This window comes from Trichophyton benhamiae, assembly GCF_000151125.1.
Source record: "Trichophyton benhamiae CBS 112371 chromosome Unknown contig01535.1, whole genome shotgun sequence".
NCBI classification, from domain to species: Eukaryota; Fungi; Ascomycota; class Eurotiomycetes; order Onygenales; family Arthrodermataceae; genus Trichophyton; species Trichophyton benhamiae.
Window position 1 is genome coordinate 392,599 of NW_003315109.1, and position 21,022 is coordinate 413,620.

The following is a 21,022-nucleotide window of genomic DNA, read 5'->3' on the forward strand; positions in this document are numbered from 1 at the left end:
AGTCCTTTGAGACCTCGACCTTTGCTCAGCTCGCCTGCTTTGTTTCCTCAAATGGTGCTGCTCACTGGCCTGGCGGACCCCTATCGCATTGCTACGGACAGCCGTCTGCGTCACCTTGGCCAGCAGCAGCTACAGCCCTAAATATATTCCGGGGAAAACTCGCTTTCTCACCCACAACCGAACCATCCTGGTTATCAGGCTCGAGCTGCGTTTCTTTTCTTTATTTATTAGGCCCGATGGCATCGACGGCGAGCACTCCTCCGCCGAAACGAAAGTTCGTTCCAGAGCTTATAGAGTCGACCACCAAGTCGTCGTCGTCGTCGTCATCGCGCACACAGGCCAAGGGTAGGGATGCTTCGACGACGACAGCGTCAAAGGGCGCCAGCAGGTTTCGGCCTCAGTTGATCGAAACGACGACGGAGACCAGCCGGAAAGCTGTCAAGCAGGGCGGAGACGGTGGTGACAAGGGCAAACAGAGGGGTGTTGGGAGTGCCGGTCGTGCAGGATTAGGGGTTGCCGATCAGCAACAAAAGAAGTCAAGGGATGATGCTGCCACAAAGACGTCACAGGCCCCGCGGAAGTTCACTCCCCAGCTTATCGAGACTGGGAAGCGGTCGTTTCGCCAGAACCCGGCAGGAAGCCCTGCCCGACAGAATTTTGGCAGCAGCAGTGTCTGCTCGGCCAATACGCTTAGGTTTCGAGCTGCAGATTCGGAGTCGAAGTATTCCTATGCAAGCTTATCTCGGCGCCATGGGAGCAGACGACAGTCGTTCCAGGTTCCTAACCTCCCCGCCATCCCCTCCACCAGCAGTGAAAACTCCGGCGAGTCACCAACCTCATCGCTCTCGACCTCCCCTACCAATTTCTCCAACGAAGGCAGCCATCAGAATGTGCATGTTCACTACCCTGACTCCTACACCGGCTCCTATCCGGACAATCACATGTACAACCTCCACTCTCGTTTAGTCTCCGAGAAGCTGAAGGACCAGGCTCTCGCTGCCTTCCCCAACGAGCAGGTATACCAGCCCGTCTCCCACTTTGCCATCGATCGGGAGGACAGCAACTCCGAAGACGATGACGACAGCATGGAGACCGCTTTCAGACAGCTGTCGATTGACCTGTCCAGGTTCCGGCGAGAGTCCACCGCCGACCTCGCCTGGGAGCTGGAGGAGATGCGACGGCACAAGGAGGAGTCGGAGATGAGGTCTCGGGAACGCCTCTTTGCAGCTAATCATACATCCAAGTTCTCCGCGGCTGCGCTTGCCGCACGATATAAGGAGGAATGGGAAGGCCTTGAAACGGGCGGTTACGATATCATTGGCGGCTGGCAGAAGGGCGTAAACCTTGCGCCTATGCGTGAAGCCGCGAGCCCCCCGATGCTGGGAGACGACATTGTTTTCACTCGATGCCAGTCTCCCAAGTCAACACTGGTAGGAGCCGACCAGCTTCCTACACCAGCCACGAACCAAAACAAGAAACCTGCTGGTAACTGCAACGCCGGTGGACTATGGTCGGCAGACACAAACATGGCGGACTGCGGTGAAGTCGGACTTTGGAACGGTACTTGCAAGAGAAAGTCCGGTGGCCAGACAAGCTGCGATCGTTCCTCACAAAACTCATCACCGCAAAAGTCTGGCCTTGTGACGCCCGCTCCGGAGCGAATGGACCCTGTTCTACCGCCTACTCCAACTCCTACGCCTTTGGGCTCTCTCATCCAGCCCTCTAAAGAAATCTCTCCCGATCTTGTCACGCTCACCACTATTCCCGACTCCTCATCACCTTCCCCTGCTATTCTCATTCAAACATGCGATCCCGACCTTGAGCGTGAAATTGAAGCCGAGTTCAACGATAGTTTCGTTACCCAAATATACAACTATCTATCACTGGGGTACCCATGCTTAGCGCGCGATTTTGATGCGGAGCTAAGTAAAATCACAAATATCCCTATCGAAACGCTGCAGAGCGATGACCAACACGCCAACGCGAAGGGCTACATCGACCTACCGGATTGTCGAACCGGTACTTGCAATACCACAACCACCACCACTGCTACTACTACCACGCCTGGGTGCGTGCGATGGAATGCGTTGAAGCTGTATATCCATGAATGGGCGAGGCAACAGCCTCGCTCCGGGGCTGACAGAGGAGTCGACTCTTGGGGCGTTCCCGAGCGAAGAGGCAGCTGGGCTGTCTAACTACTGCGCCTCCACATCTGAACACTGTCTCATTTCCCTCGTTCCCTTGCGTCAGAAAATGTTTTGTTTCATTTTTGGCTTGAGCGGAGTTCACCCTTGGTTCCCTTCATTTAACTTTCGGAACTCGGATTATTTATTTTTTTTTTTTTTGTACTCTATCACTGGACGGACTGCCTTGCTCCCTTTTCTTTCTTTTTCCTTTCGTTCTTTTTTCCCCCGTACCCTCGACCAGTTGTCTTCACTGGACCAGCATCTTTATCCCTCTTCCGCGCTTGCCTCGTCGCTTCTATCGCGTGACATGCTTTTTTGCGGCTTATACATACATCCACACTCACACATATCCCTGCTTGGAGATGAGCCCAGTACAGCCTCCACAGTCCACCGGGTCAGTCCCCAGTTCTTAACTTCTTTCTTAGTGTTCTGCGACATAGAGGGGCGTCCCATATCAGCCTTTTCCTGCCTTGGTCCCAGTCATCTTTGTGCGACCCTTTTCCCCGTTCAGCGAGTTGGATAATATTGTCTACTGCATTTTCAACCCCCGCTCTGTTATTGCTACCCTGCCTACGTTGCTTTTCCTTGGCTCGATTCCCCTTTGCCTTTGATCCGGCTTCTGCGCCTTTTTTTTCCTTGTCTTTCTCCAGTCTTCTTCACAGGGTTTGGGACGGGTTATCATCGTTTTTTCTGACCTCCTTTTTAATTCACGACTTGATGGCGCCTCCTCTTTTTGGTTGTTTAGACAGTATATATTTTTATTTAATAGAAAGTTGGATTCCTTTTTGATGATGATTTCCCTGTTTGATTTACTCTTTGACTTCGATGTCATCACCCTTGTACCTGGTGGTCGGGCCGCTCACGTGAACAGCCCTATATGATTATGTCATCACTATTTTTAGAGCACTGCTTACTCAGCCTGCTCTCCTTATTTTAAAACGTCACAAAGTTTATGGATCCAAACGACATGCATGTTGATCGAACGGATATCTCTGCCAATTATATATAATGACAAAGGATATATAAATCTGAATCTCTGGCGTCGATATCCACATAATTGGGATGTCTAACCTGCCAACGCTCGTTTTTATACCTGGTGCCTGGCACAAACCCACATGTTTTGAAAAGATTACCAGCATTCTCTCAGAAAAAAATTTCAAATGTGTCCTAGTAACTCTTCCATCGACCCAAGGGAGCCCTGAAGCCACGTTCAAAGATGACCTTGATGCTGCACGAATGGCTATATCAGGCGAGACTACCCAGGGCCGTAATGTTGTGGTCCTTGCACACTCCTACGGCGGTATGGTAGGAAACAGTGCCATCAAGGGGTTCACTCGACCACAAGATAGCCCAATAGATCAGGATCAACAGCCTTCGGGGCCAGGGTACATCATCGGCCTCATTCTGATTGCTTCCGGCTTCACTTTCACCGGCCTCGCGTTTATGGACCCCTTCCTTGGACGCCCACCGCCGCTATGGCGCGTCAACAAGGAAACGGGGTTCGCCGAACTTGTCGCCTCGCCGCGTGAAGCATTCTATCACGATGTACCAGCAGACGAGGCAGAATACTGGTGTTCTCAGCTTCAATCGCAGAGCCTTAAAGCATTGTTTGAAGGCGCTGAACACTCCTACTCTGGTTGGTTGGATGTACCGTGCTGGTATATTGGCACAGCGGAGGATAGGGGCTTGCCCCTTTTCATACAGCGAATGCAGGCTGGTATGGCTAGGAATATGGGTGCGAGTGTGACGTGTAGGGAACTCCGGGCCAGCCATTCACCGTTTTTAAGCCATCCTAAAGATACCGCCAGGCTTATCCTTGAAGCTATTGGACAATTTACTGGGAATCCTCTTGGGAATCTACCTTCACTAGATGAGTGCCATGCTATGATGCCAGTGCCGAGGGTGGAGCTGCTACAGCCTCTTACATGGTATAACTTTGGCGTGCCATTGGCATTCGGCCACCTTCTTGGGCGGTGCGTGGTTCTGTTTAATTGGGCTAGAAGGGTTCTAGGGGCGATAAGACATCAGAAATCCGACTAGCGATTATCGAGGTTTGTTGGCTCATATTAAAGTAATGTACAGAGTATAGTGATGGTAATATAGACATGTTCCAAGCCCAAGGATCAAGTTATTATTTATTATTTGTCCGCTTTTTATTCTATCCGCAAGTATAAAGAAGTTCACCGCAGATATGCAGCCATTCGGATATCATAACATTTATTCGTCGAGGTCTACATAACGAACCATGCTCTATTGGGATCAGTTACCGCTATATACCGTTATTCAGCGAGATAACAATATAGGGAAAGGAACATGTCAGGAATTAGAACAACAAAGGTATTACAAGTATGCTCTTATATTTTACCTTGGGTAGTCATATAGAAATATTTAATATTTCTGATAGCTCCCTAAGTAACAAATATACCCCACTTGTAGCAGATGCCTCTGCGCCCTCGGATCAAATTGATACGATGCATCCTCCTGTTTATTTGAAGTGGCGCTCAATGGGATGGTATACAATTCTGACTGCAAATGGCCGGCAGAAGTGGACCAGCAACAGAGAAACATACATAAAATATATTATTATTTACGCAGACATGGTGCCTTGTGCATTGAATCATAGCAAGACAGGCCAAGCAGGCAGACATTGCCTGCTTTCCACTGCCTGTGTAAGGGCTCTGTTTATCACTGACGCTGCAGGAGCTCCAGGCTCCAGCTATCTCTAGACATATTGCCTACCAAGTCAGGCAACATAGGGATCCAGGAAACCGAGTTTAAGGTAAATATACATATTATTTCTGGGGGTAAGTGACAGATAAAGAACCACCTTAGCCAGTGAAAGAGACATAACAACATAATACGACAAACAGCATTTCACCGCAGCCGAAATAACATCACTGAAAAAAGGGCAAAGGAAAAACAAAGTTTGATGAGCTGATAGGAAGAGCGCTTGAATGGAACTACCAGGCTCAGACCAAGTAGGCCAATGTGGACAGATTTCATTCTGTTAGATATCTGCACCACTTGAACCAGGTATCATACATATGACCCAGCACGTAGGTAATATGTCCACGCCAATTGACAAAGAGGATGACAAATGTAGAAATGAGCGGGGCGCTCATCTCCAGCATTCTCGATCAGGGCATGGTGCTCTCGAAACAAGATACTTTTGTTTAGCGGTAGCAGTCTCGCAAAGTGTAGGGGAGGTGAAGGGGAATAACGTCAAGATTATTGGTACAAGAAAATCCAAAATACTAAGCAAAGAGGTAAACTGATTGAGTGGTTGGAAATCAGGATACGTTGCTCGTAATAAAGCGTGAAAAGAAAAGCAACAGGGAGAAAAAGAAAACATCGCACAACAAGGCATTCGCAGCAGAATCGATTCTGCAATGCTATACCGTGACAAAGAACTAGAGAAGCGATCACTCGAGAAAGAAGAAAAGAACAGATACAAGTCCCGTTCTTTAATACACTGAGTGATAGAATGAAACATAAAGTATCAAAAATAAAAAGGCTCAATGAAGACGGGCCAGGTAAAAGAGACGCAACAAGTAGAGGTCTTGTTACCTATACCTGGCACGGCGTGAACCGACTGGAGGACCCTCAGGAATATCTCGTGCGCTTGGTCCATGATAATAATGTTGAGGTTGTTCGATAACAGGATGTCGAGAATATTCCATATCATAGTCGACGTATTCTTGAGGAACACCGCGGTGGACCGGACGTTCGATGTAGTACTGACCTCCGTTCTGTGGCTCTCGAGCCGCGACACGCACGGGGACGTACTCCACCGCACCTTCGTAAGGAGGTTCGATATACTCTTCAACGTAGCGGTACTGGCCCTGTGGCGGTGCTCTGGCGTAGGAAGGATGGTCAATGGGGATACGCTCGACATAGGCTTCCTGTGGATGAGACGGGGCAAGAGCAGCAGCTCTTTGTCTCGCTCGAGGGCTACGGTTACGGTAGTACTCTACCGCAGTCCGTTCCTGTGGCAGAGGCGATCTTGAACGTGGTCGAAGAGATTCTTGCCTCTGGGCTTCATACCGCTCGAACCTATTGTGAGGTCGCCCGCCCCGGGCTTCCGGTCCAGCTTTCACATCAGCAGTAGCTACACGGCTTCGACCGCGGGCTTCAGTCTGATCAGGTGTCAGCACATCCCCACGAACTGAAGGGGGGCCACTATGCATGTCGAATGCCTCGCCTCTTGGGTCAAATTCACGGTATTCACGTCCGACAGTAGGGCTCTTTCCACGTCCAGCCCAGCCATTATGTTTCCCACCACGGCCTGGTTGGGCTGTATGACCGGCTTCGGCACCGGCATGAGAATTAGTGGAGGTACGCCATTCTCGCTCTTCTGCAGCAGCCGTTTTGGGCCATTTACTTCTAGATTCACCGTGTGTTTGCGGATTGGATCCTCGAGAAGTTGTTCCGAAGTCGCCTTGATCCTGGCCAGGAACAAAGTTATTCAAGAAGTGCTCCGCTGCATTCATCTCTTCAGTGGGAGAGGGTCCCCCCTCAGCCCTAGCTTCGTTGGATTCAGCAACCTCACCGTCTTCTGATACATTTCGGCTTTTAGGGCGATTTGTACCGGGTTGCGAATGTCCACTCCCTGCTGCTGGAGGCACAATATCAGCACCACCAGATTTTGCAGCTCGTTCTTTTCCCCGAGATGAGTGCTTCTGCTGCTGTTGACGAGGACGCCTACTGTCAGCCTGCATTTCAGCTTCCTCTCCGGGAACAGTTTCAATTTGACGATGTTTCGCTTGAATCTTTTCACGAGGTCCAGCGTTTCCACGGGCACCACGAGCGTAGGGGTCCGTTGCGGTTTCGATAAATGCTGGTCGGTGAGGGTCATACTCATCATCCCGAGGCGGCTCAAAGTGTTTTGGATCATCTGGAGATTCAACGAACCTTGGGAAGTCATCTACGGCAACTTCGAGGACTTGGTGGTTGGCTGACTTCTTACCACCATGACTTGCAGCAGGGTATTTTGTATGTTCACTAGTTTTTGCCTCGTAAACTCCATGGATGTTTGGTTTTATCACGGCTTTCACTGGAGCAGGGGCAATGGGGGCAGTGATTGGCGAGAATACCCAGGGAAAGGCGGAAGTAATCAAATGGAACTTTGCTTGGTCCATGCCAGGAGCTTGACCCAACGATGATATGACTGCATTGTCGGGCAATAATAGCATATGTACCTTCCAATCGGGCTGAGTGCCATCAGGTGCTGCTGCATCAACGTGAACAGACTGAAAATGGCTGAAGAGAGCCGGAAGATGATACATTTTTCGGTCATTGCGGGAATCATGTTGACGAGAACGGCGCGAGCTCGCCATATCAGTACATGCCTTACAAACCAAGCCGCTAAGATTTCTGATTGGTTTCATTTGAGGATGAGAATTCAACCCATCAGAGAAAAGGGTGAGTGCCGGTTCTTGTCCAAACTTATCAACAAACCGAGTGGTAACATGATGGATTACAACGTGGGCTCGCACATTGTGGGGAAGATCCTTGATGCCGGAGGTGCCATTCCAAACACTTCGAGCATTCTTAGCGATTTCATCTAGATGTGTTTGGTACAGGCCAAACGACTGACTGCCTTGATTAGGCTTGTGAGCACCAGCCGGTGGCCTTGAATGATGTGGAGCAGGTGGGTAAGCGGGGTTGTAAGGCCCAGGTGGATGGCTTGGCCCACTGTAAGGGGCCTGATATGGTGGTCCTGGGTGTCTCCCTGGATCAGCCGGAGCATATGGTGGTGGATAAGCCTGGCCAGGGAAAGGTGACCCGTATGGTGGGTTTGGTGGTGGATGTTGATGTTCGTAGGGGCCTGGAGGGTAGGGCTGTTGAGGAGAGAATCCATAACCAGGAGGAGGGGGAGGGTAGTATTGGGGGGAAGGTGGTCTATAAGGGCCAGTCCCATACGCATAGGGTGTACCGTATGGTGTTCTATTATATGGACCGGGGGATGGCTGAGGATTAGTGTATCCCATATGTGGCTGCCCGCCATGCGGACGCGGCATAGGATACATGAGCAGCTTTGCAGAGGCAGGGTCAGGGTTGAAAGGAGGGCGCTCAGGCCATTCTGCTCGCCAATGAACAACAACACTGCCTAAACTGAGAACGTTGGTGTGTTTAGCAGCGTAATGCTGAATCACACCTTCGAAGCCGTAATATTTGGCATTATTATCACAACCATTACACAAGAACAGCTCCTTTTGGAACTGTTCAGTGAGTAGTTTGATTTTTGTGTCAAATATGAACTTCATGTTCTCTAAGATGATTTTGCGCCGAGGAGGGCCGTTTGGAGGATCTTCTTCAATTGGCTTCCCTTCAGCACGAGCACGCGCATCTTCTTGGGCTAAATCTTCCAAGAACCTCTTCCGAACATACATAATGACGTCGGCTGCGAACTTGGGGCACTTCTCCTTTGTGACCCCTTCACCCCCACGCCAACCTTCACGGATGATCTCATCGGCATAGCCGGCCATCCGTTCTTTGATTGGTTTTTGGACATCCTCCCATTCACGGTCAAGTAGCTCCTTGGCTTCTTTAAGTTGGGCCTCTTGGTGACGTCGTTCATCAGATTTTGCTTGGAGAAGTGCGTCATGAAGCTTGCGCTCATTTTCACGACGTTCAGCAACTTCGCGCTGAGCTAAAAGCCGAGGCTTCAAGATTTCCCAATCTCTATCAGTAAATGGATGTGTGATCTGGATCGCAGCTGTGAACGATTCCATATGGTTGATAACCTCGGGAGCAAGAGGCGGGTCAAGTTCTGCGCATCGCCTTTCGATTTCACTTCGACGACTGGCTTTTGCCTCGTTGATCTGACGCAGGTTGCGTTCCCGAGAAAGTTGGGAGTTTGGTGGAAGTGGGAAGCCGGGCTGAGCACCGGTGCTGCGAGGCCGTGAGGTAATAGCAGTATCTAAAGGGCATGCTATCAGTAAAAATGATGTAAATACAGTTATACTACCTTAGCATAGCTGGGTAAATGGGGACAGCACAAATTGATAACACCAAAGGAAGTCATTAGAAGACCGAAACTCGAGAGCCGGAACAAGGGAATGAGACAATGTATGGAGGGTATAACATACCTAAACTGGTGGATGGTGCGTTGCCGCCGAGGCTATTACTTGGACGATGGTTTGCGATAGGGAGACGTGCGGAGGCTGCGTCAGCTGTTTCAGGCTTTGCAGACTGTGTCTTAGTACCATTAGATGGAGCTTGGTGAGATGACTTGAGACTGCGAAGGCCGCCCGCCAATTCCCATTGCTCCCATCGCGCTGCGTCAGCGATCTTTTCTTTGCCATTTCCATCAAGGCCTTTCATCCATTCCTCTGCGGCTGCAGGCCCTAAGGCTTTGACTTCCTCAAATCTGGATTTTAATTCCTCAACTTGGGATTTTAGAAAATGCTTGGTAAGGACCATTCCGACTGGAGGTTGACTTCCACGAAGAGAAACAGATGAAACATAATGCAGCGATGCTGTTAAGAATGCAAAGGGGAGAGCAGGAACCAAAACTGAAGGCAGAGTAGAGGAGAAGAGAAGATCCATTTCCTGATAAAGGTAATCAGCTTTTCAATTCGCATAAGAAACGACACACAGTAAACAAGGGAGAGTAGTAATCGAGTATGACTTACGGTATCACAATTTGCCTTTAGGCAGTCTCCACAGGAACGAACGGCTAAAGGCCAAATGATTCTGACTCCGTTCTCCCCCGGTCCACTTTCAAAGGGCGGAGTTTCTGGCGATTGAACAGACCCGGCTTTGTTGCAAAACTGACAAGAAGATCCGCGGATGAGTTTCCACATATCCATTTCTGACAAAGGGCTTAACGGACGTGGCATGCTTGAATGGAAAGATTTTCGTGATATGGACCAAATGTGAATCGGATTAACATATTTCAGTGAGCCTAGAGTTGCACGGCCAGAGGGCAACTCGGGCTGACCAGTGGTAAGCAAAGCTTTAAAAGTGCGGTTAACTTGCAAGACACGTCCAAGTGAAACAGGCGGGAGAAAAGTAAAAATGTGCTGCCATATTTCCCTTGGTAATCTGGACTTATCCTCGGGTATGGTATCCATAGACGGATCGACGGAAAAGTCCGGCTTCACATCATCTTTGAACTTGACACGCTTTGTGCCATCCACGAAACTCGATGGCGAGTCTGACTGGGATTTAACACCAAAATGACGGCTATCATACTCTGATGAGTATTGAGCATCTGAAACCTGGGTCCCTGCTGGATGGTCACCAGCTGCACCGCGTTTGCGTTTCCGGCGAGACTGGGTACTGTTGGTGGCAGAGGGAGTTATCTCAGCAGCAGTGGATACATTCTTGGGGGTTTCCAGACGGTGGCCGCGTGAAACAAACTGGCTGGAATGAGCACTTGAAGCAACGACAGTGGAACTGGAAGCAGCAACATCACTGTCATCTTGTCCGGGTGTTCCGGCTTGGGATTTATTCTGTGAATTTGAATCTGTGACATTTTCAGAATATGGGTCGAAAGAGGAAGAACTTGAGCTCCCAGGCGAGCTCAAAGACACTGCCATGGCTAACTATGTAGCCGCAGGGCAAAGAGCTAGCTTAGGCAGCGAGATATATTATTTTTTCTCTTGTCCTCTCAAGGGTCTTTTTTTCAACTGGGCAATTCCAGTACGTTTTCCTCAGGGCAGCGAGTCCGTGACGACGAATCGACACATTCAACAGGGCTGAAAGAAAAAAAAAAAGAAAAGAAAAACACGTAGAGAAGATGAAATGAGACAGGCGGACAATTATAAAATGGTCCTTAACTGGGGGGAAAGTTATGTTTCTGCTGGTTTGTTCACACGCATTCCAAGATACCCTGGAAACAGAACAGTGAAAAGCGTGATTTGTCGAGATGGGAGATGAGAAGAAGTCCGAGATGAATCACAAGGTGACGCCACCGTCTGCCACTGGAAGCGCGAAACAACGAGTATAAGTAGGGGGTTGAAAGAAGGGCGGATGGCGAGAAACTGGGGAGTTGAAGAGGTGAAGACGCGATGTCGTGAAGTTGATGTTGAGATTTGAGGTGCGAAAGAGAGAAAAAGGAGGAAAAGGCGAAGTTTTTGCAAGGCTGCGCACGGACCTCTTTACTCTTTTCGGTCAGCTGAGTGGGTCCGAGCTTCGCACATAACAGCCAATCAAAATAGAGGATTAGTAGGTCACATGAGGCGGTCACGTGTATAGGTTAAGTATATCGAGAGAAGATGGGATGAAAGCGAAGAAAGAGAGGGTTGCGTTAGAGGGATGAGGCGGGAGGATGGCGAGATGATATATGTGGCCTAGAGTAGCCTTGGAGGGGAGCCGATGCTGTGACTGTGCTACGGTGATGGCGAATCATACAGGCCACACGCGTGGAAGAGCTTGTTATTGGCTGAGAGAAGAGGCAGATGCACTTGCACAGGCTGGCTAATCTATGCTAGATATGGGATGGGCAGCCCAGACTATCGTGAGATACGGAGTAGTTATGGTTGAATCGAATGGATGAAGCCCATTATGAAGCTGCCGGGGACGCGTCTGAAGAGTTGGCGCTCGCTAGCCTGGCCTTTTTCGCCCGTCTCTTCATCTCTCGTTTGGACAGTTGCGGTTCGCCAGAAGGCTTACTCGGGCCTTCAGGACCACCCAAGGACGCTTTTCGTTTCATGCCGCCCCCCTCAGACGCGCTCAGAGAGACGGTGGCTGGCTGCCTTCCTGGTTTATTGACCAGGTCAACCTTCTTTGCACCAGCGTCCTCCTCCTCCCCTCCGTATATCACATCCACTGTTCCGCGAAAGCTCGTTCTCTTTACCCGAGCCATATCCACCACTTTCCTAGCCTCCTCACTTACCGCCTCCTTCGCCCTCTCGGATTTCAACCCCCAGACACACGCAAGATTCACAATATCCCATGGCGCCCGGACACCAAGAGCTTGCTTCGCTTCACTGGAGATAATGATCCCTCTGCCCCGCGCAGTACGGATCAACGATGCTGCATTTGATATTAGGTTTCTTCTCGCTTCCATCCCGCTACCCGTTACTCCGGGTCCATAACATATTTCAAGTCGTACGCCTCGTGATACTGCTGCGGAGAGGGTTTTGAATTTAAAATGGTACGGCAGTCGTGTAGACAGGTCAAGAGATATGATATCACAGTCAAGGCTATTACAAGCCTGCGACAGCGCCTTCTCATTCACAGGGCGTATAGCAACAAGTGAGAACGATTGTGCTAACGTTGCTAGACGCTGATTCTGTGTGGCATCCGAGAGCGTGATATTTAATCGAGTCAGTACAGTGAGAGACGCGGGGACATTGCTTGGTAGAGGCAACGGGGACACGGTCGCAGGCAGTTTTCCTGCTATCGATTGCGAAAGGGCTACGGTAGAGTATCCCACTAAAAAAAAGACATATGAGCTTGATATTCTCCTGAAGCTGTGTATCTGATCCATTGGAGAACTCACATTCAGATAAGAGTCGCAAGGTATTAGCAATTCCCGGTTCGTTGGGTTCGTTATACGGAATATTCAGATCATAGAATGCCATGGTGGTTTTGAGCCCATCCAACCCCCCCGTTATTGATTAAGGTGATATGGCGGATGGGACACTTCGCGACGGTGTATTTGCATGGGCCGATTCGAAGCCACACGTTCCGGAGAAAGTTGAACAGCTCGACGGCCTTAGGTAAGCAAGGTCACATGATACGATCGCCCTTCTATTCACGTGATCTAACCTGGTTATGTAATCCAAAACTTTTTTCCAACACTTTGGTGAAGGCCCATTTTTTAGACTTTCGGGTTGGGTCAACGGCTAAAGGTAAATAGGTACTAATACTTCGCATTCGGCCTACACCGGGTGAGAACAACCGATGGAATACTTTTCCATTTCTAGATCAAAGTAATCCTACAGATGCTGGCATGCATACTGTGATGGATGCAAACCCCAGCACATACAGCCTGACTAGTTATCTCGTCACTGGCTACTTATGCATACCTGGTTAACTCGTTAAGGCAATTATAATCCCGACATTTGCCATTGTTGTACGTTATTTCAAGAGCCAGATTGGAGCTATATACCCAGCCCATGCTACCTCTTATACCAATCTAAATCTTTACACATTCTCTCCCTTAAAAACTCACTATAGCCTCGGTGAATCAATTCTTGGTTGGTCCAGTTGCAATAGCAATCCTACTGCTCCCTTGGTCCCTGTTTATGGCCAAGAGCTCCAATCAACCGAGCAATGTATGAGCTCAGCTTAATGTTGTCGGTATTTCTTCTGGAGATGAGGTTCTTTCTTGGGCCTTTTCTCTCGCAAATTCAGTGATATCGATGTAAGAGACAATGCGTGAAGGGACGGAAAGTTTTCAAAGGCTAACAAAACATTTGCCCTTCCTACCATGTGGATCGGAGTGGCTGGCTTAGTACTTCCTCCCTCTAAGCTGGGCTTCTCAACAAACCTAGAAACGAGTTATCCAGTTTCAATACATTGCTCGAGAATGCCTAATTTCAATATCTAATGTCTGACAAGGATGTCTGGGGAAACACCTTTCACTTTGATATCGTTCATTGCCACCTAAGAGGGAAGGATATGAGTTCCCTTACTAAGATACTATTCGAAGAATGGCAAGGGGCATTTCAAATATACTGGTGAGATTCTAAGAGGGCAGGGTTATCAAAGAGTGGGATTCCATGGTATTAATCATTGTCCGGGCATCACTCCGCATCATGGTTGGACTACCTGTATGTCAAGATGAAGACTATTTGGAGCAGTCGAGGTTGTATGCCAATGCCGTCTTGGTGGACGCTTGTCTTATTAATTGTCTCCCTCCTGGGATGCGGCCAATGGCAGGCCCATTAATCTCCGTGCGTGCCAAATATTATGAGCGAAAGCTATTGAAGATTTTGATACCACTGTGGAAGACCGACTTTCAGTACCGTCATGTGAAAGAAAGTCAGAGAGATGGCCAGGTATGTTTGAATGTTCAAGCAGTATTTTTTGACTTCCAGATTACAACTTCTGATTCTAATCATATCGATTTCTTCTAGGCGACGTAATCCAGTGGCTCATTGAAATATCTGAGAATTATGGATCGGAGCAGCTGACCGCGAAAAGAGTAGCTGGTCACATCCTCGCCCTCATTTCCATGTTCGTCTTTGCCATCGGTTGGGTTTTATCCGTGTTGTACTTGATATCCACTTCAGTCCTTCTAGCGATGAGATCGTCGGCACCTTGATTGCCAAATGTCAAAACGTCTCTGCCCAATACCGAGGAATGTCAAGCAAGGAGGCAATTGACAAACTATACTGTCTCGAGCCTGCTGTGCGTGAGTCCATGCGCCTCAATGACGTGATGGTACATCTAGTCACTCTGGATATTATCTCGGGTCAACCAATTAATATCGGAGAGGGAATCCAAATTTCCGCTGAGTCCGGACTTCGAACCGTTTTTTTCCGCCCAGATGGTTCACCATGATCGGGATATCTATCAAAATCCTGAACGCTTTGATCCTTTGAGGTTTTCGCGAAAGCATGAAAAATCATCCAACGAACAGCCAACCAAAACTAAAAGGAGTTTATAACTACTGAGAGTACGTCGTTCCTTCCGTTCGGATATGGGTGACGCGTGTGCCCGGGGAGATGGTTTGTGGCCTACGTGGTGAAACGGGCGACTGCCCGTGCGCTTCTTAAATATGAAGCGGAAGTTACAAAAAGCCCTGGAAAGAGAGCCTCACTGCTTAACTTCATGTTTCCTCCACAGGGAGAGAAACTACGCGTTACTAGGCGGCAATAGGAGAATTTTCAGGACTGAATATTGCTCCAGATGAAAACGGTTGTTGACATATATAACTGTGATTGTTGCTCCACAAATTGGTCCTTTTTATATACTGTTCCTACTGTTGTAGGTCTCGCGTACGGCCTTATCTTCTCTGTCCAAAAACTCCTTGAAAGTCGTCGGTTGAATGACCCCCGTAATCTCGTCCATGTTGATGTATTTAGTCATATATCTCATTGAGATTTGAGAATTGGTGAATACATTCGATGTCTTTTGCTTCTCTCGGATCTCTTCATCTGTCATGAATATTGCTTTGAGTGGCTTCTCTGCTGCTTTTCCCAGTATGTCCAGTGTATTTTGGACTGTCAATATATCGCTTGCTAGCCCGAATGCACGTCCATGGAATTTCTGAGGATCACGGAAGGCTTCAACCGCAAACGCTGCAATGTCAACGTGGTCAATTAAAGCCAATCGAGACTCTGGTGTCATTGCTGTAGTCCAAGTACCATGTTCTCTCGGCTCAGGATACCTTACAACCTTGGGCTCTAAGAAATTAGCCATAAAGAAGGAGGGCCGAAGGATGGTCCAATAATCGAAACACCCGTCTCGAACTGCATCCTCAACCCCTTTTTTGCTAGCGATATGTCGTGCCATAAAAGAGTCCGGCGTAAGGTGTTCTCGGACCTCAGTTTCAAGTTGAGGGTCATCCAGCGTGAAGACACCTAGAGAAGTCGACACGATCACTTGCTTGACTCCTGCAGCCTTGGCGACTTTGACAATGACTTCTGCCTGACGTCGTTCCCTGTCTGAGTCTTTGAAATCCGGTAATAAGCAGAGAAACATTTTATTGCATCCATGAAGCGCAGCAATTAGTGCTGCCTCATTATCCCAGTCTCCTTGGGTAAGTTTCACGCCGGCTTCGAGAAGAGATATTGCCGCGGGCGAGGCAAGATTTCGGGCGGTCGAATGAACGGACCAATTTAGGTCCTTTCGGAGCTTTAACGCCAGGGCTCCTCCTTGGCTACCGGTGGCGCCACAGACAAAAACGGCGTTGTTGGGTGTAAGTATATTTCCTTAGCTGCTGCTAATCAGGTTGGTCTGAAATTCAGTCAATTCGAATCCTACATGCCCAGGTTCGTCTTTAATACTTATCGATACCCCTGGCAAGATACTTTCAATCTGGACTACTCGATCAGCTGAAGTGACCATAACAAAAAGACTCACATGCATATTAATGACGTGATGTTGTAAACAGGGAATTATTTGTTGGATATGCAAGGCCGGCAGGGACTGGTTGTGATATGCATGCATTTATACTCGGTTCTCTGCCAAGGCCCCGCCCATGTACTTAAACAAAGTTAAGTTAACCAACTAACTAGTTATCGTTAACTAGCGAGGTTTCCACTAATTTAAGGTTAGGTCTATCCGGAAGCCAAGTGTGGGGTCTTGACTCTTGTTCCACGTTCTTCTAGTTGAGCTCCCGTCTCTTCAACTAGAAGGTGACAGTTCCCCAGCATGAATAGCGAGAAACGAGCTCATTGATAACTAGTTACTCAAACTCATTTCCCTTCCCCCATGCTCCTTTGACAGCGACTAACTAATCATCTAAGGAAAAAAAAAAAAAAAAAAAAAAATGTCACCAGATCTTGATGCTCAGAAGCCAGAGACGATTGATACAAGTCCAGAAACTTCTGTCGAGTACGTTACGGATTTAAAAATTATTTTGACTGTTAGCAGCGTAGCCCTTGCATTTTTTCTTATGCTCTTGGACACGATGTTCATTGGTACGGTAATTTTGCCATGTCATATGAGTAATATCGCAAAATAATCAGTTGTAACTCACAAGGGCAACAGCAATTAGCCAGTCATCAAACGAAGGACGGTTATTAAGTTCAATACAAATATAAAATTGAAGACCAACAGTTATAGTAGCTAACACGGCAAATGCCCAAGTTTGATTCATAATTAGAGGTCCACGGCCTGGGTTGTCTTGTACGGCAGACATATCTAGCATGCTGGGGTATTATAGAGAAGAGTAAAGTAATCGGATATATATACTGTAGGAATTAGCTGAACCAGGGTCATGGCGCACATCAGTCTTCGCGAATCATAACATAGGCTATGAGATTACATGCAGCCTTGGTGCCAATGCCAAAATTGTCCTTTTCAAATGCAAAATCACTGGCCATGGCATCCTTGATCTTGAAATCAAATCCTTGAACCAAAGAAGCGAGGAGTAAATACATCTCCGCCCATGCAAGGCTGAGATGGCTCAGTGTATTAGCAAGCCATTGTCAATCCATAACAATATATTGTGAGGACTGAACTTACTACATGCCAAGACATATTCTGGTTCCCCGAGAAAAAGGAGCAAATGTCGTAGTGGATCGTTTTGCCGTGTTATCTATCCACCTATCGGGATTGAAGCACATGGGATCAGGGTACAGATTTTCGTCAGTGTGCATTAGTATTGTTGTCATTCCAACAGGGGTTCCAGTGGGTATACGCCAGTGTTCATAAAAGAGGTCTTGATCCGTAATACGTGCCGCTCTGGATCCAACTCCAGGGCTTAGACGCAAGCCTTCCATTAAAACAGCAGTGAGGTAGGGAAGCTGCTCCAATTCTTTTAACGTAAGAGGCCCTGTGACTGTAGTCGACGCTGCATTGATTTCTTCTTTGAGCCTTTGTAGAATTTCATCGCTGCTATAAACGTGATAGAGAATAAGTCGCAGAGTGTTTGAAATTGTTTCGAACCCTGCACCGGTAACAGTAGCTACTTCCTCAAAGATTCGATCGAACGTTTTTTCAGCGGGCGGAAGATCAGAATGAGCGATTGAATATATCAAAGTGCTTTTGATTTTATCATCAGGGGAGGGAGATATAGCAGCAGCCAATGTATCTCGAGTGTCTTGCTCAGATTGCTTTGTAGATCAGTATGACATATATTGGCCGTCTCAATTATATTGAATGATAGTACCCCCTTGACTAACCTGAAGGTAACGAAGAAATGATTGTGTGTGCTCATCAGCCATCTTCTTAGCCCATTCAATAGGCATCGCTCTCATTGAGGGTCCGAACCAGCGTAGATGTTTGGTCGTACGCCAAAAAACACCGGCACCTTGCGATGCAAGTGACAATCCAAGTCCAAAATCTTCCAGGCTAAGCTCATTGTAATCTTTACCGACAATTAGTTCATTGGCATTGTCTCGTGCAAAAGCACTAATGGCAGCTCCTAGATTGAAAGTGGTTCCTTCGAATGATGTAATTCGTTGGGAAAGCTTCTTAATGTTTTTCTGAAGCAAATCTTGTCGCGCAATAATATTCGCTTTCGAGAAAAAAGGGGCAAGGGCACGGCGGCGGGCCTTATGAGCGTAATGATCTATGGAAATAATTAGATGTAGCTATGTTATTGATGCTAAGGAGACAAGGAAAATACCTGAACCGAAGATGGTTGACATTTTAGCCCCAAAGGCATCGTATGTCCATGAATACTTATCCCAACGTCCATCTGAGCGATAAAGTTTTTCAAAAAACGATGGATCAATGACATGTAGTTCATGGGGACTAATACGGATAATAGGACCTATTGACTAAGTGTTATAGCTAGCAGTTTGGGGTATTGGAACTGAGGGGCATACCTACCATATTTCTTGTGTAATTCAGCGATCTTGACAGTATACTGACCCCCAAGTACGACATCGTAGTATGCTTCATACCAGCGTGAGATAGCCGCTAGTTTGGGACCAGGAAAACGAGATAAAGGGTGAAGGAATAAACGGTAGAAGACTAGCGTTCCATAATAAGCAACCGCAGCTCCAATAACGGCAGGCCAGCCGATGTTCGTCTTTAATGAGGCTAATGGATTCATTGAACTGGCAGAAAATATATCGCTACTCAGGAATAACACAACTGTTACGTAGATAAAAGGAATGGTTTTAAGCAGAACAGAGAAAGTACCTATCTAGATATTTATAAAGATTGCGAGTCAAATTAAGCATAAGCAATGACAGGCCACTAGTCCTAGCCTGGCCTAGCGTCTCCGCCGGAAGTGGAAACGTTTGTTCGCCGAATCTAAAAGTTAAAATTGCACGAGCCAAGTTGTCACTGCCCGAAGTTTAATACCCACCAGGTATATACAAAGTATTGATCAGGGGTTCAAGGAGTGGCATCCGATGAACGCTTTGATTAATAATTTGAATCCTAACTAGTGGTATGAGGTATGGATCGTTTCAATGTCTATGTTAATCTGGATTGTTCAACAACTAACTAGTTACCATGAGGTCAATAACAGCCGGAAGCGGCATCCTCGACAGCCAGAGTTGGGCCTATCTTGGCAGCCTTGCCTGTATCACTCCCTCATAATTTTTTGCAGAGTATGGGAAAGTGCCCACAACCTCCAACCCTACCTCTTCGAGAGTATTGCGCCACTGGGCCTCGGTGCGCTCCATGCCTGCTAATGCAGTGAGCATAGTCATGTCAACAGATGCAGCCATGTTGTTTACTCCAGTCGTTGGCAGGATCATCTCATCAATCAACATAACAGATTCAGGTCCCATGGCTGCTTTTGTTTGTTCGAGGATCTTTCGCACCTGATGGGGCGGATGATCGTGGAGGACTCCACGGAGGAAGTAAAATTTGGCATCTACAGTTTAAAGTCCCAGAAAGGACTGATTAGCATTTATCAGGCTGGAATAAGAGGAAAGAGGAAAGAAAAGCCATCACTACCTTTAATTGGTTGTGGCTGGAAAAAGTCATGTTCCATGTTCTCTACACCAGGTGTTGGCAGTGCTTTTGAGATTGAATGTGGTAGGTCCTGCAATATCACCCTTCCAGGCAAATCAGGATACTTGTCCTTGAATTGTTTGCACTGATGGCCTATACCTCCTCCAATGTTAACGTAGATAGCCCTGGTGTTGTCCTTTGAATCCCAGCCCTCAATCTCACGAGCAACGGGATACACTGAAAGCCACGAAACTTCAGGCGTACGACGAAGAGCCATGTAGTTATTGAAGTAGGTAAGCTGCGCAGGATGGTCACTGAACCATGCAAACGCATGAAGATCCGTCTTCCAGGCATCTTGAAAGGCAGTATGTAGCTCGTCAACTGGGTTTTGGTACTTGGTTCTTTTCAAGAAGCCAGGGAGTGCTTCATACTGAGGTGAGGCAGTGTAGAAGCTATAGGAGTTATTAACTGCCTGAACAGCTAAAGTAGGCAAAGGCTATAAATAACTTACTAGTGGCACAAGCCAGCCTCAACAGACTTGTCAGTAAGATTTCGGGTTACATTATTTGCGGCATACTGAGTAGCCGAAACTTCGTCCACTAAGTCAATGGCGGCAAGGTACCTAAAAATCCTGCCTGCATTGTCATTAACAGTTAATTACATGTTAACTAAAGTTGCAGAAATAATTTTTTTTTTTTTTTTCAACATACTCATCAACTGGGGCTCAGCGCCGGTTTTCTGGGAAACTTCGTCCACTGACAGAGGCCCATTCGCATCAGCCAATAATTTGAAGAGGCCTAAATCAAAGCCGATCCTAATTATGGCAGTTTGTAGATGCTATAATACATGTCAGCTACAGTAAAACTTTAGAAGCTTAATAAAGGGAGCTCACCATATGCCCATATCTATGAATAGTGTCACTGGGGCCTTCTAAAGCAAAAATAAGCTTGGTCAAAGATTTTATCACCTCCTGACGAGTTGCCTCGCTGGCAGCCGTTGCCAACTGTTTGATAGTGTCAATAGCTGCCTCCATTGTAGCTGCTTTGGGAGAGAAATGAGTAAAGTATCTTTGTCAATGCTTTTTGTGGAGTAACAGAAAGGGAGCCAGTAACTCCTCTTCCGAAGGAGGTTTATATATATGTAGATTGGTAACCTTCTCAAATCATGTCCAGCAGACCGGAGCGGGTTATGCGCTCACATTGCAAGACCGTTTCCATCTTGCCTGTATCTGAAACAGTAGTATTCCAAGCGACAGCTACTAGCGAACGCCTAGCCAGGCCCGGAGTTATCCAGCAATCGCCCAGGCGGGAAGTTGTTCGGGATTAGATAGCGGAGAAGCCAGAGTATACAGG

General features: G+C 47.6%; 8 protein-coding genes across 8 annotated transcripts; 3 read left to right on the forward strand and 5 right to left on the reverse strand.

Moving 5' to 3' along the window:
- Positions 1-236: 236 nt before the first annotated feature.
- Positions 237-2,195, forward strand: ARB_06422 (uncharacterized protein; the record flags this gene model as incomplete). Its single annotated transcript, XM_003015253.1, has 1 exon — positions 237-2,195. One exon carries the CDS (start codon positions 237-239, stop codon positions 2,193-2,195), a length of 1,959 nt encoding a protein of 652 aa, XP_003015299.1.
- A 1,053-nt stretch (positions 2,196-3,248) lies between these two features.
- On the forward strand, positions 3,249-4,261 carry ARB_06423 (uncharacterized protein; the record flags this gene model as incomplete). Its single annotated transcript, XM_003015254.1, has 2 exons — positions 3,249-4,159; positions 4,198-4,261. 2 exons carry the CDS (start codon positions 3,249-3,251, stop codon positions 4,259-4,261), a joined length of 975 nt encoding a protein of 324 aa, XP_003015300.1.
- A 1,488-nt stretch (positions 4,262-5,749) lies between these two features.
- On the reverse strand, positions 5,750-10,732 carry ARB_06424 (uncharacterized protein; the record flags this gene model as incomplete). Its single annotated transcript, XM_003015255.1, has 3 exons — positions 5,750-9,108; positions 9,278-9,740; positions 9,824-10,732. The coding sequence occupies 3 exons, from the start codon at positions 10,730-10,732 to the stop codon at positions 5,750-5,752; spliced, it is 4,731 nt and encodes a 1,576-aa protein (XP_003015301.1).
- A 965-nt stretch (positions 10,733-11,697) lies between these two features.
- ARB_06425 (uncharacterized protein) lies at positions 11,698-12,204 on the reverse strand (the record flags this gene model as incomplete). Its single annotated transcript, XM_003015256.1, has 1 exon — positions 11,698-12,204. One exon carries the CDS (start codon positions 12,202-12,204, stop codon positions 11,698-11,700), a length of 507 nt encoding a protein of 168 aa, XP_003015302.1.
- Positions 12,205-13,900: 1,696 nt separating this feature from the next.
- ARB_06426 (uncharacterized protein) lies at positions 13,901-14,648 on the forward strand (the record flags this gene model as incomplete). The annotated part of the gene is made up of 3 exons (XM_003015257.1): positions 13,901-14,143; positions 14,236-14,357; positions 14,387-14,648. 3 exons carry the CDS (start codon positions 13,901-13,903, stop codon positions 14,646-14,648), a joined length of 627 nt encoding a protein of 208 aa, XP_003015303.1.
- A 405-nt stretch (positions 14,649-15,053) lies between these two features.
- Positions 15,054-15,791, reverse strand: ARB_06427 (uncharacterized protein; the record flags this gene model as incomplete). Its single annotated transcript, XM_003015258.1, has 1 exon — positions 15,054-15,791. The coding sequence occupies one exon, from the start codon at positions 15,789-15,791 to the stop codon at positions 15,054-15,056; it is 738 nt and encodes a 245-aa protein (XP_003015304.1).
- A 985-nt stretch (positions 15,792-16,776) lies between these two features.
- On the reverse strand, positions 16,777-18,816 carry ARB_06428 (cytochrome P450 monooxygenase, putative; the record flags this gene model as incomplete). Its single annotated transcript, XM_003015259.1, has 6 exons — positions 16,777-16,955; positions 17,080-17,210; positions 17,280-17,869; positions 17,939-18,327; positions 18,385-18,512; positions 18,587-18,816. The coding sequence occupies 6 exons, from the start codon at positions 18,814-18,816 to the stop codon at positions 16,777-16,779; spliced, it is 1,647 nt and encodes a 548-aa protein (XP_003015305.1).
- Positions 18,817-19,273: 457 nt separating this feature from the next.
- On the reverse strand, positions 19,274-20,703 carry ARB_06429 (O-methyltransferase; the record flags this gene model as incomplete). The annotated part of the gene is made up of 5 exons (XM_003015260.1): positions 19,274-19,590; positions 19,674-20,122; positions 20,182-20,292; positions 20,332-20,507; positions 20,563-20,703. 5 exons carry the CDS (start codon positions 20,701-20,703, stop codon positions 19,274-19,276), a joined length of 1,194 nt encoding a protein of 397 aa, XP_003015306.1.
- Positions 20,704-21,022: the final 319 nt, after the last annotated feature.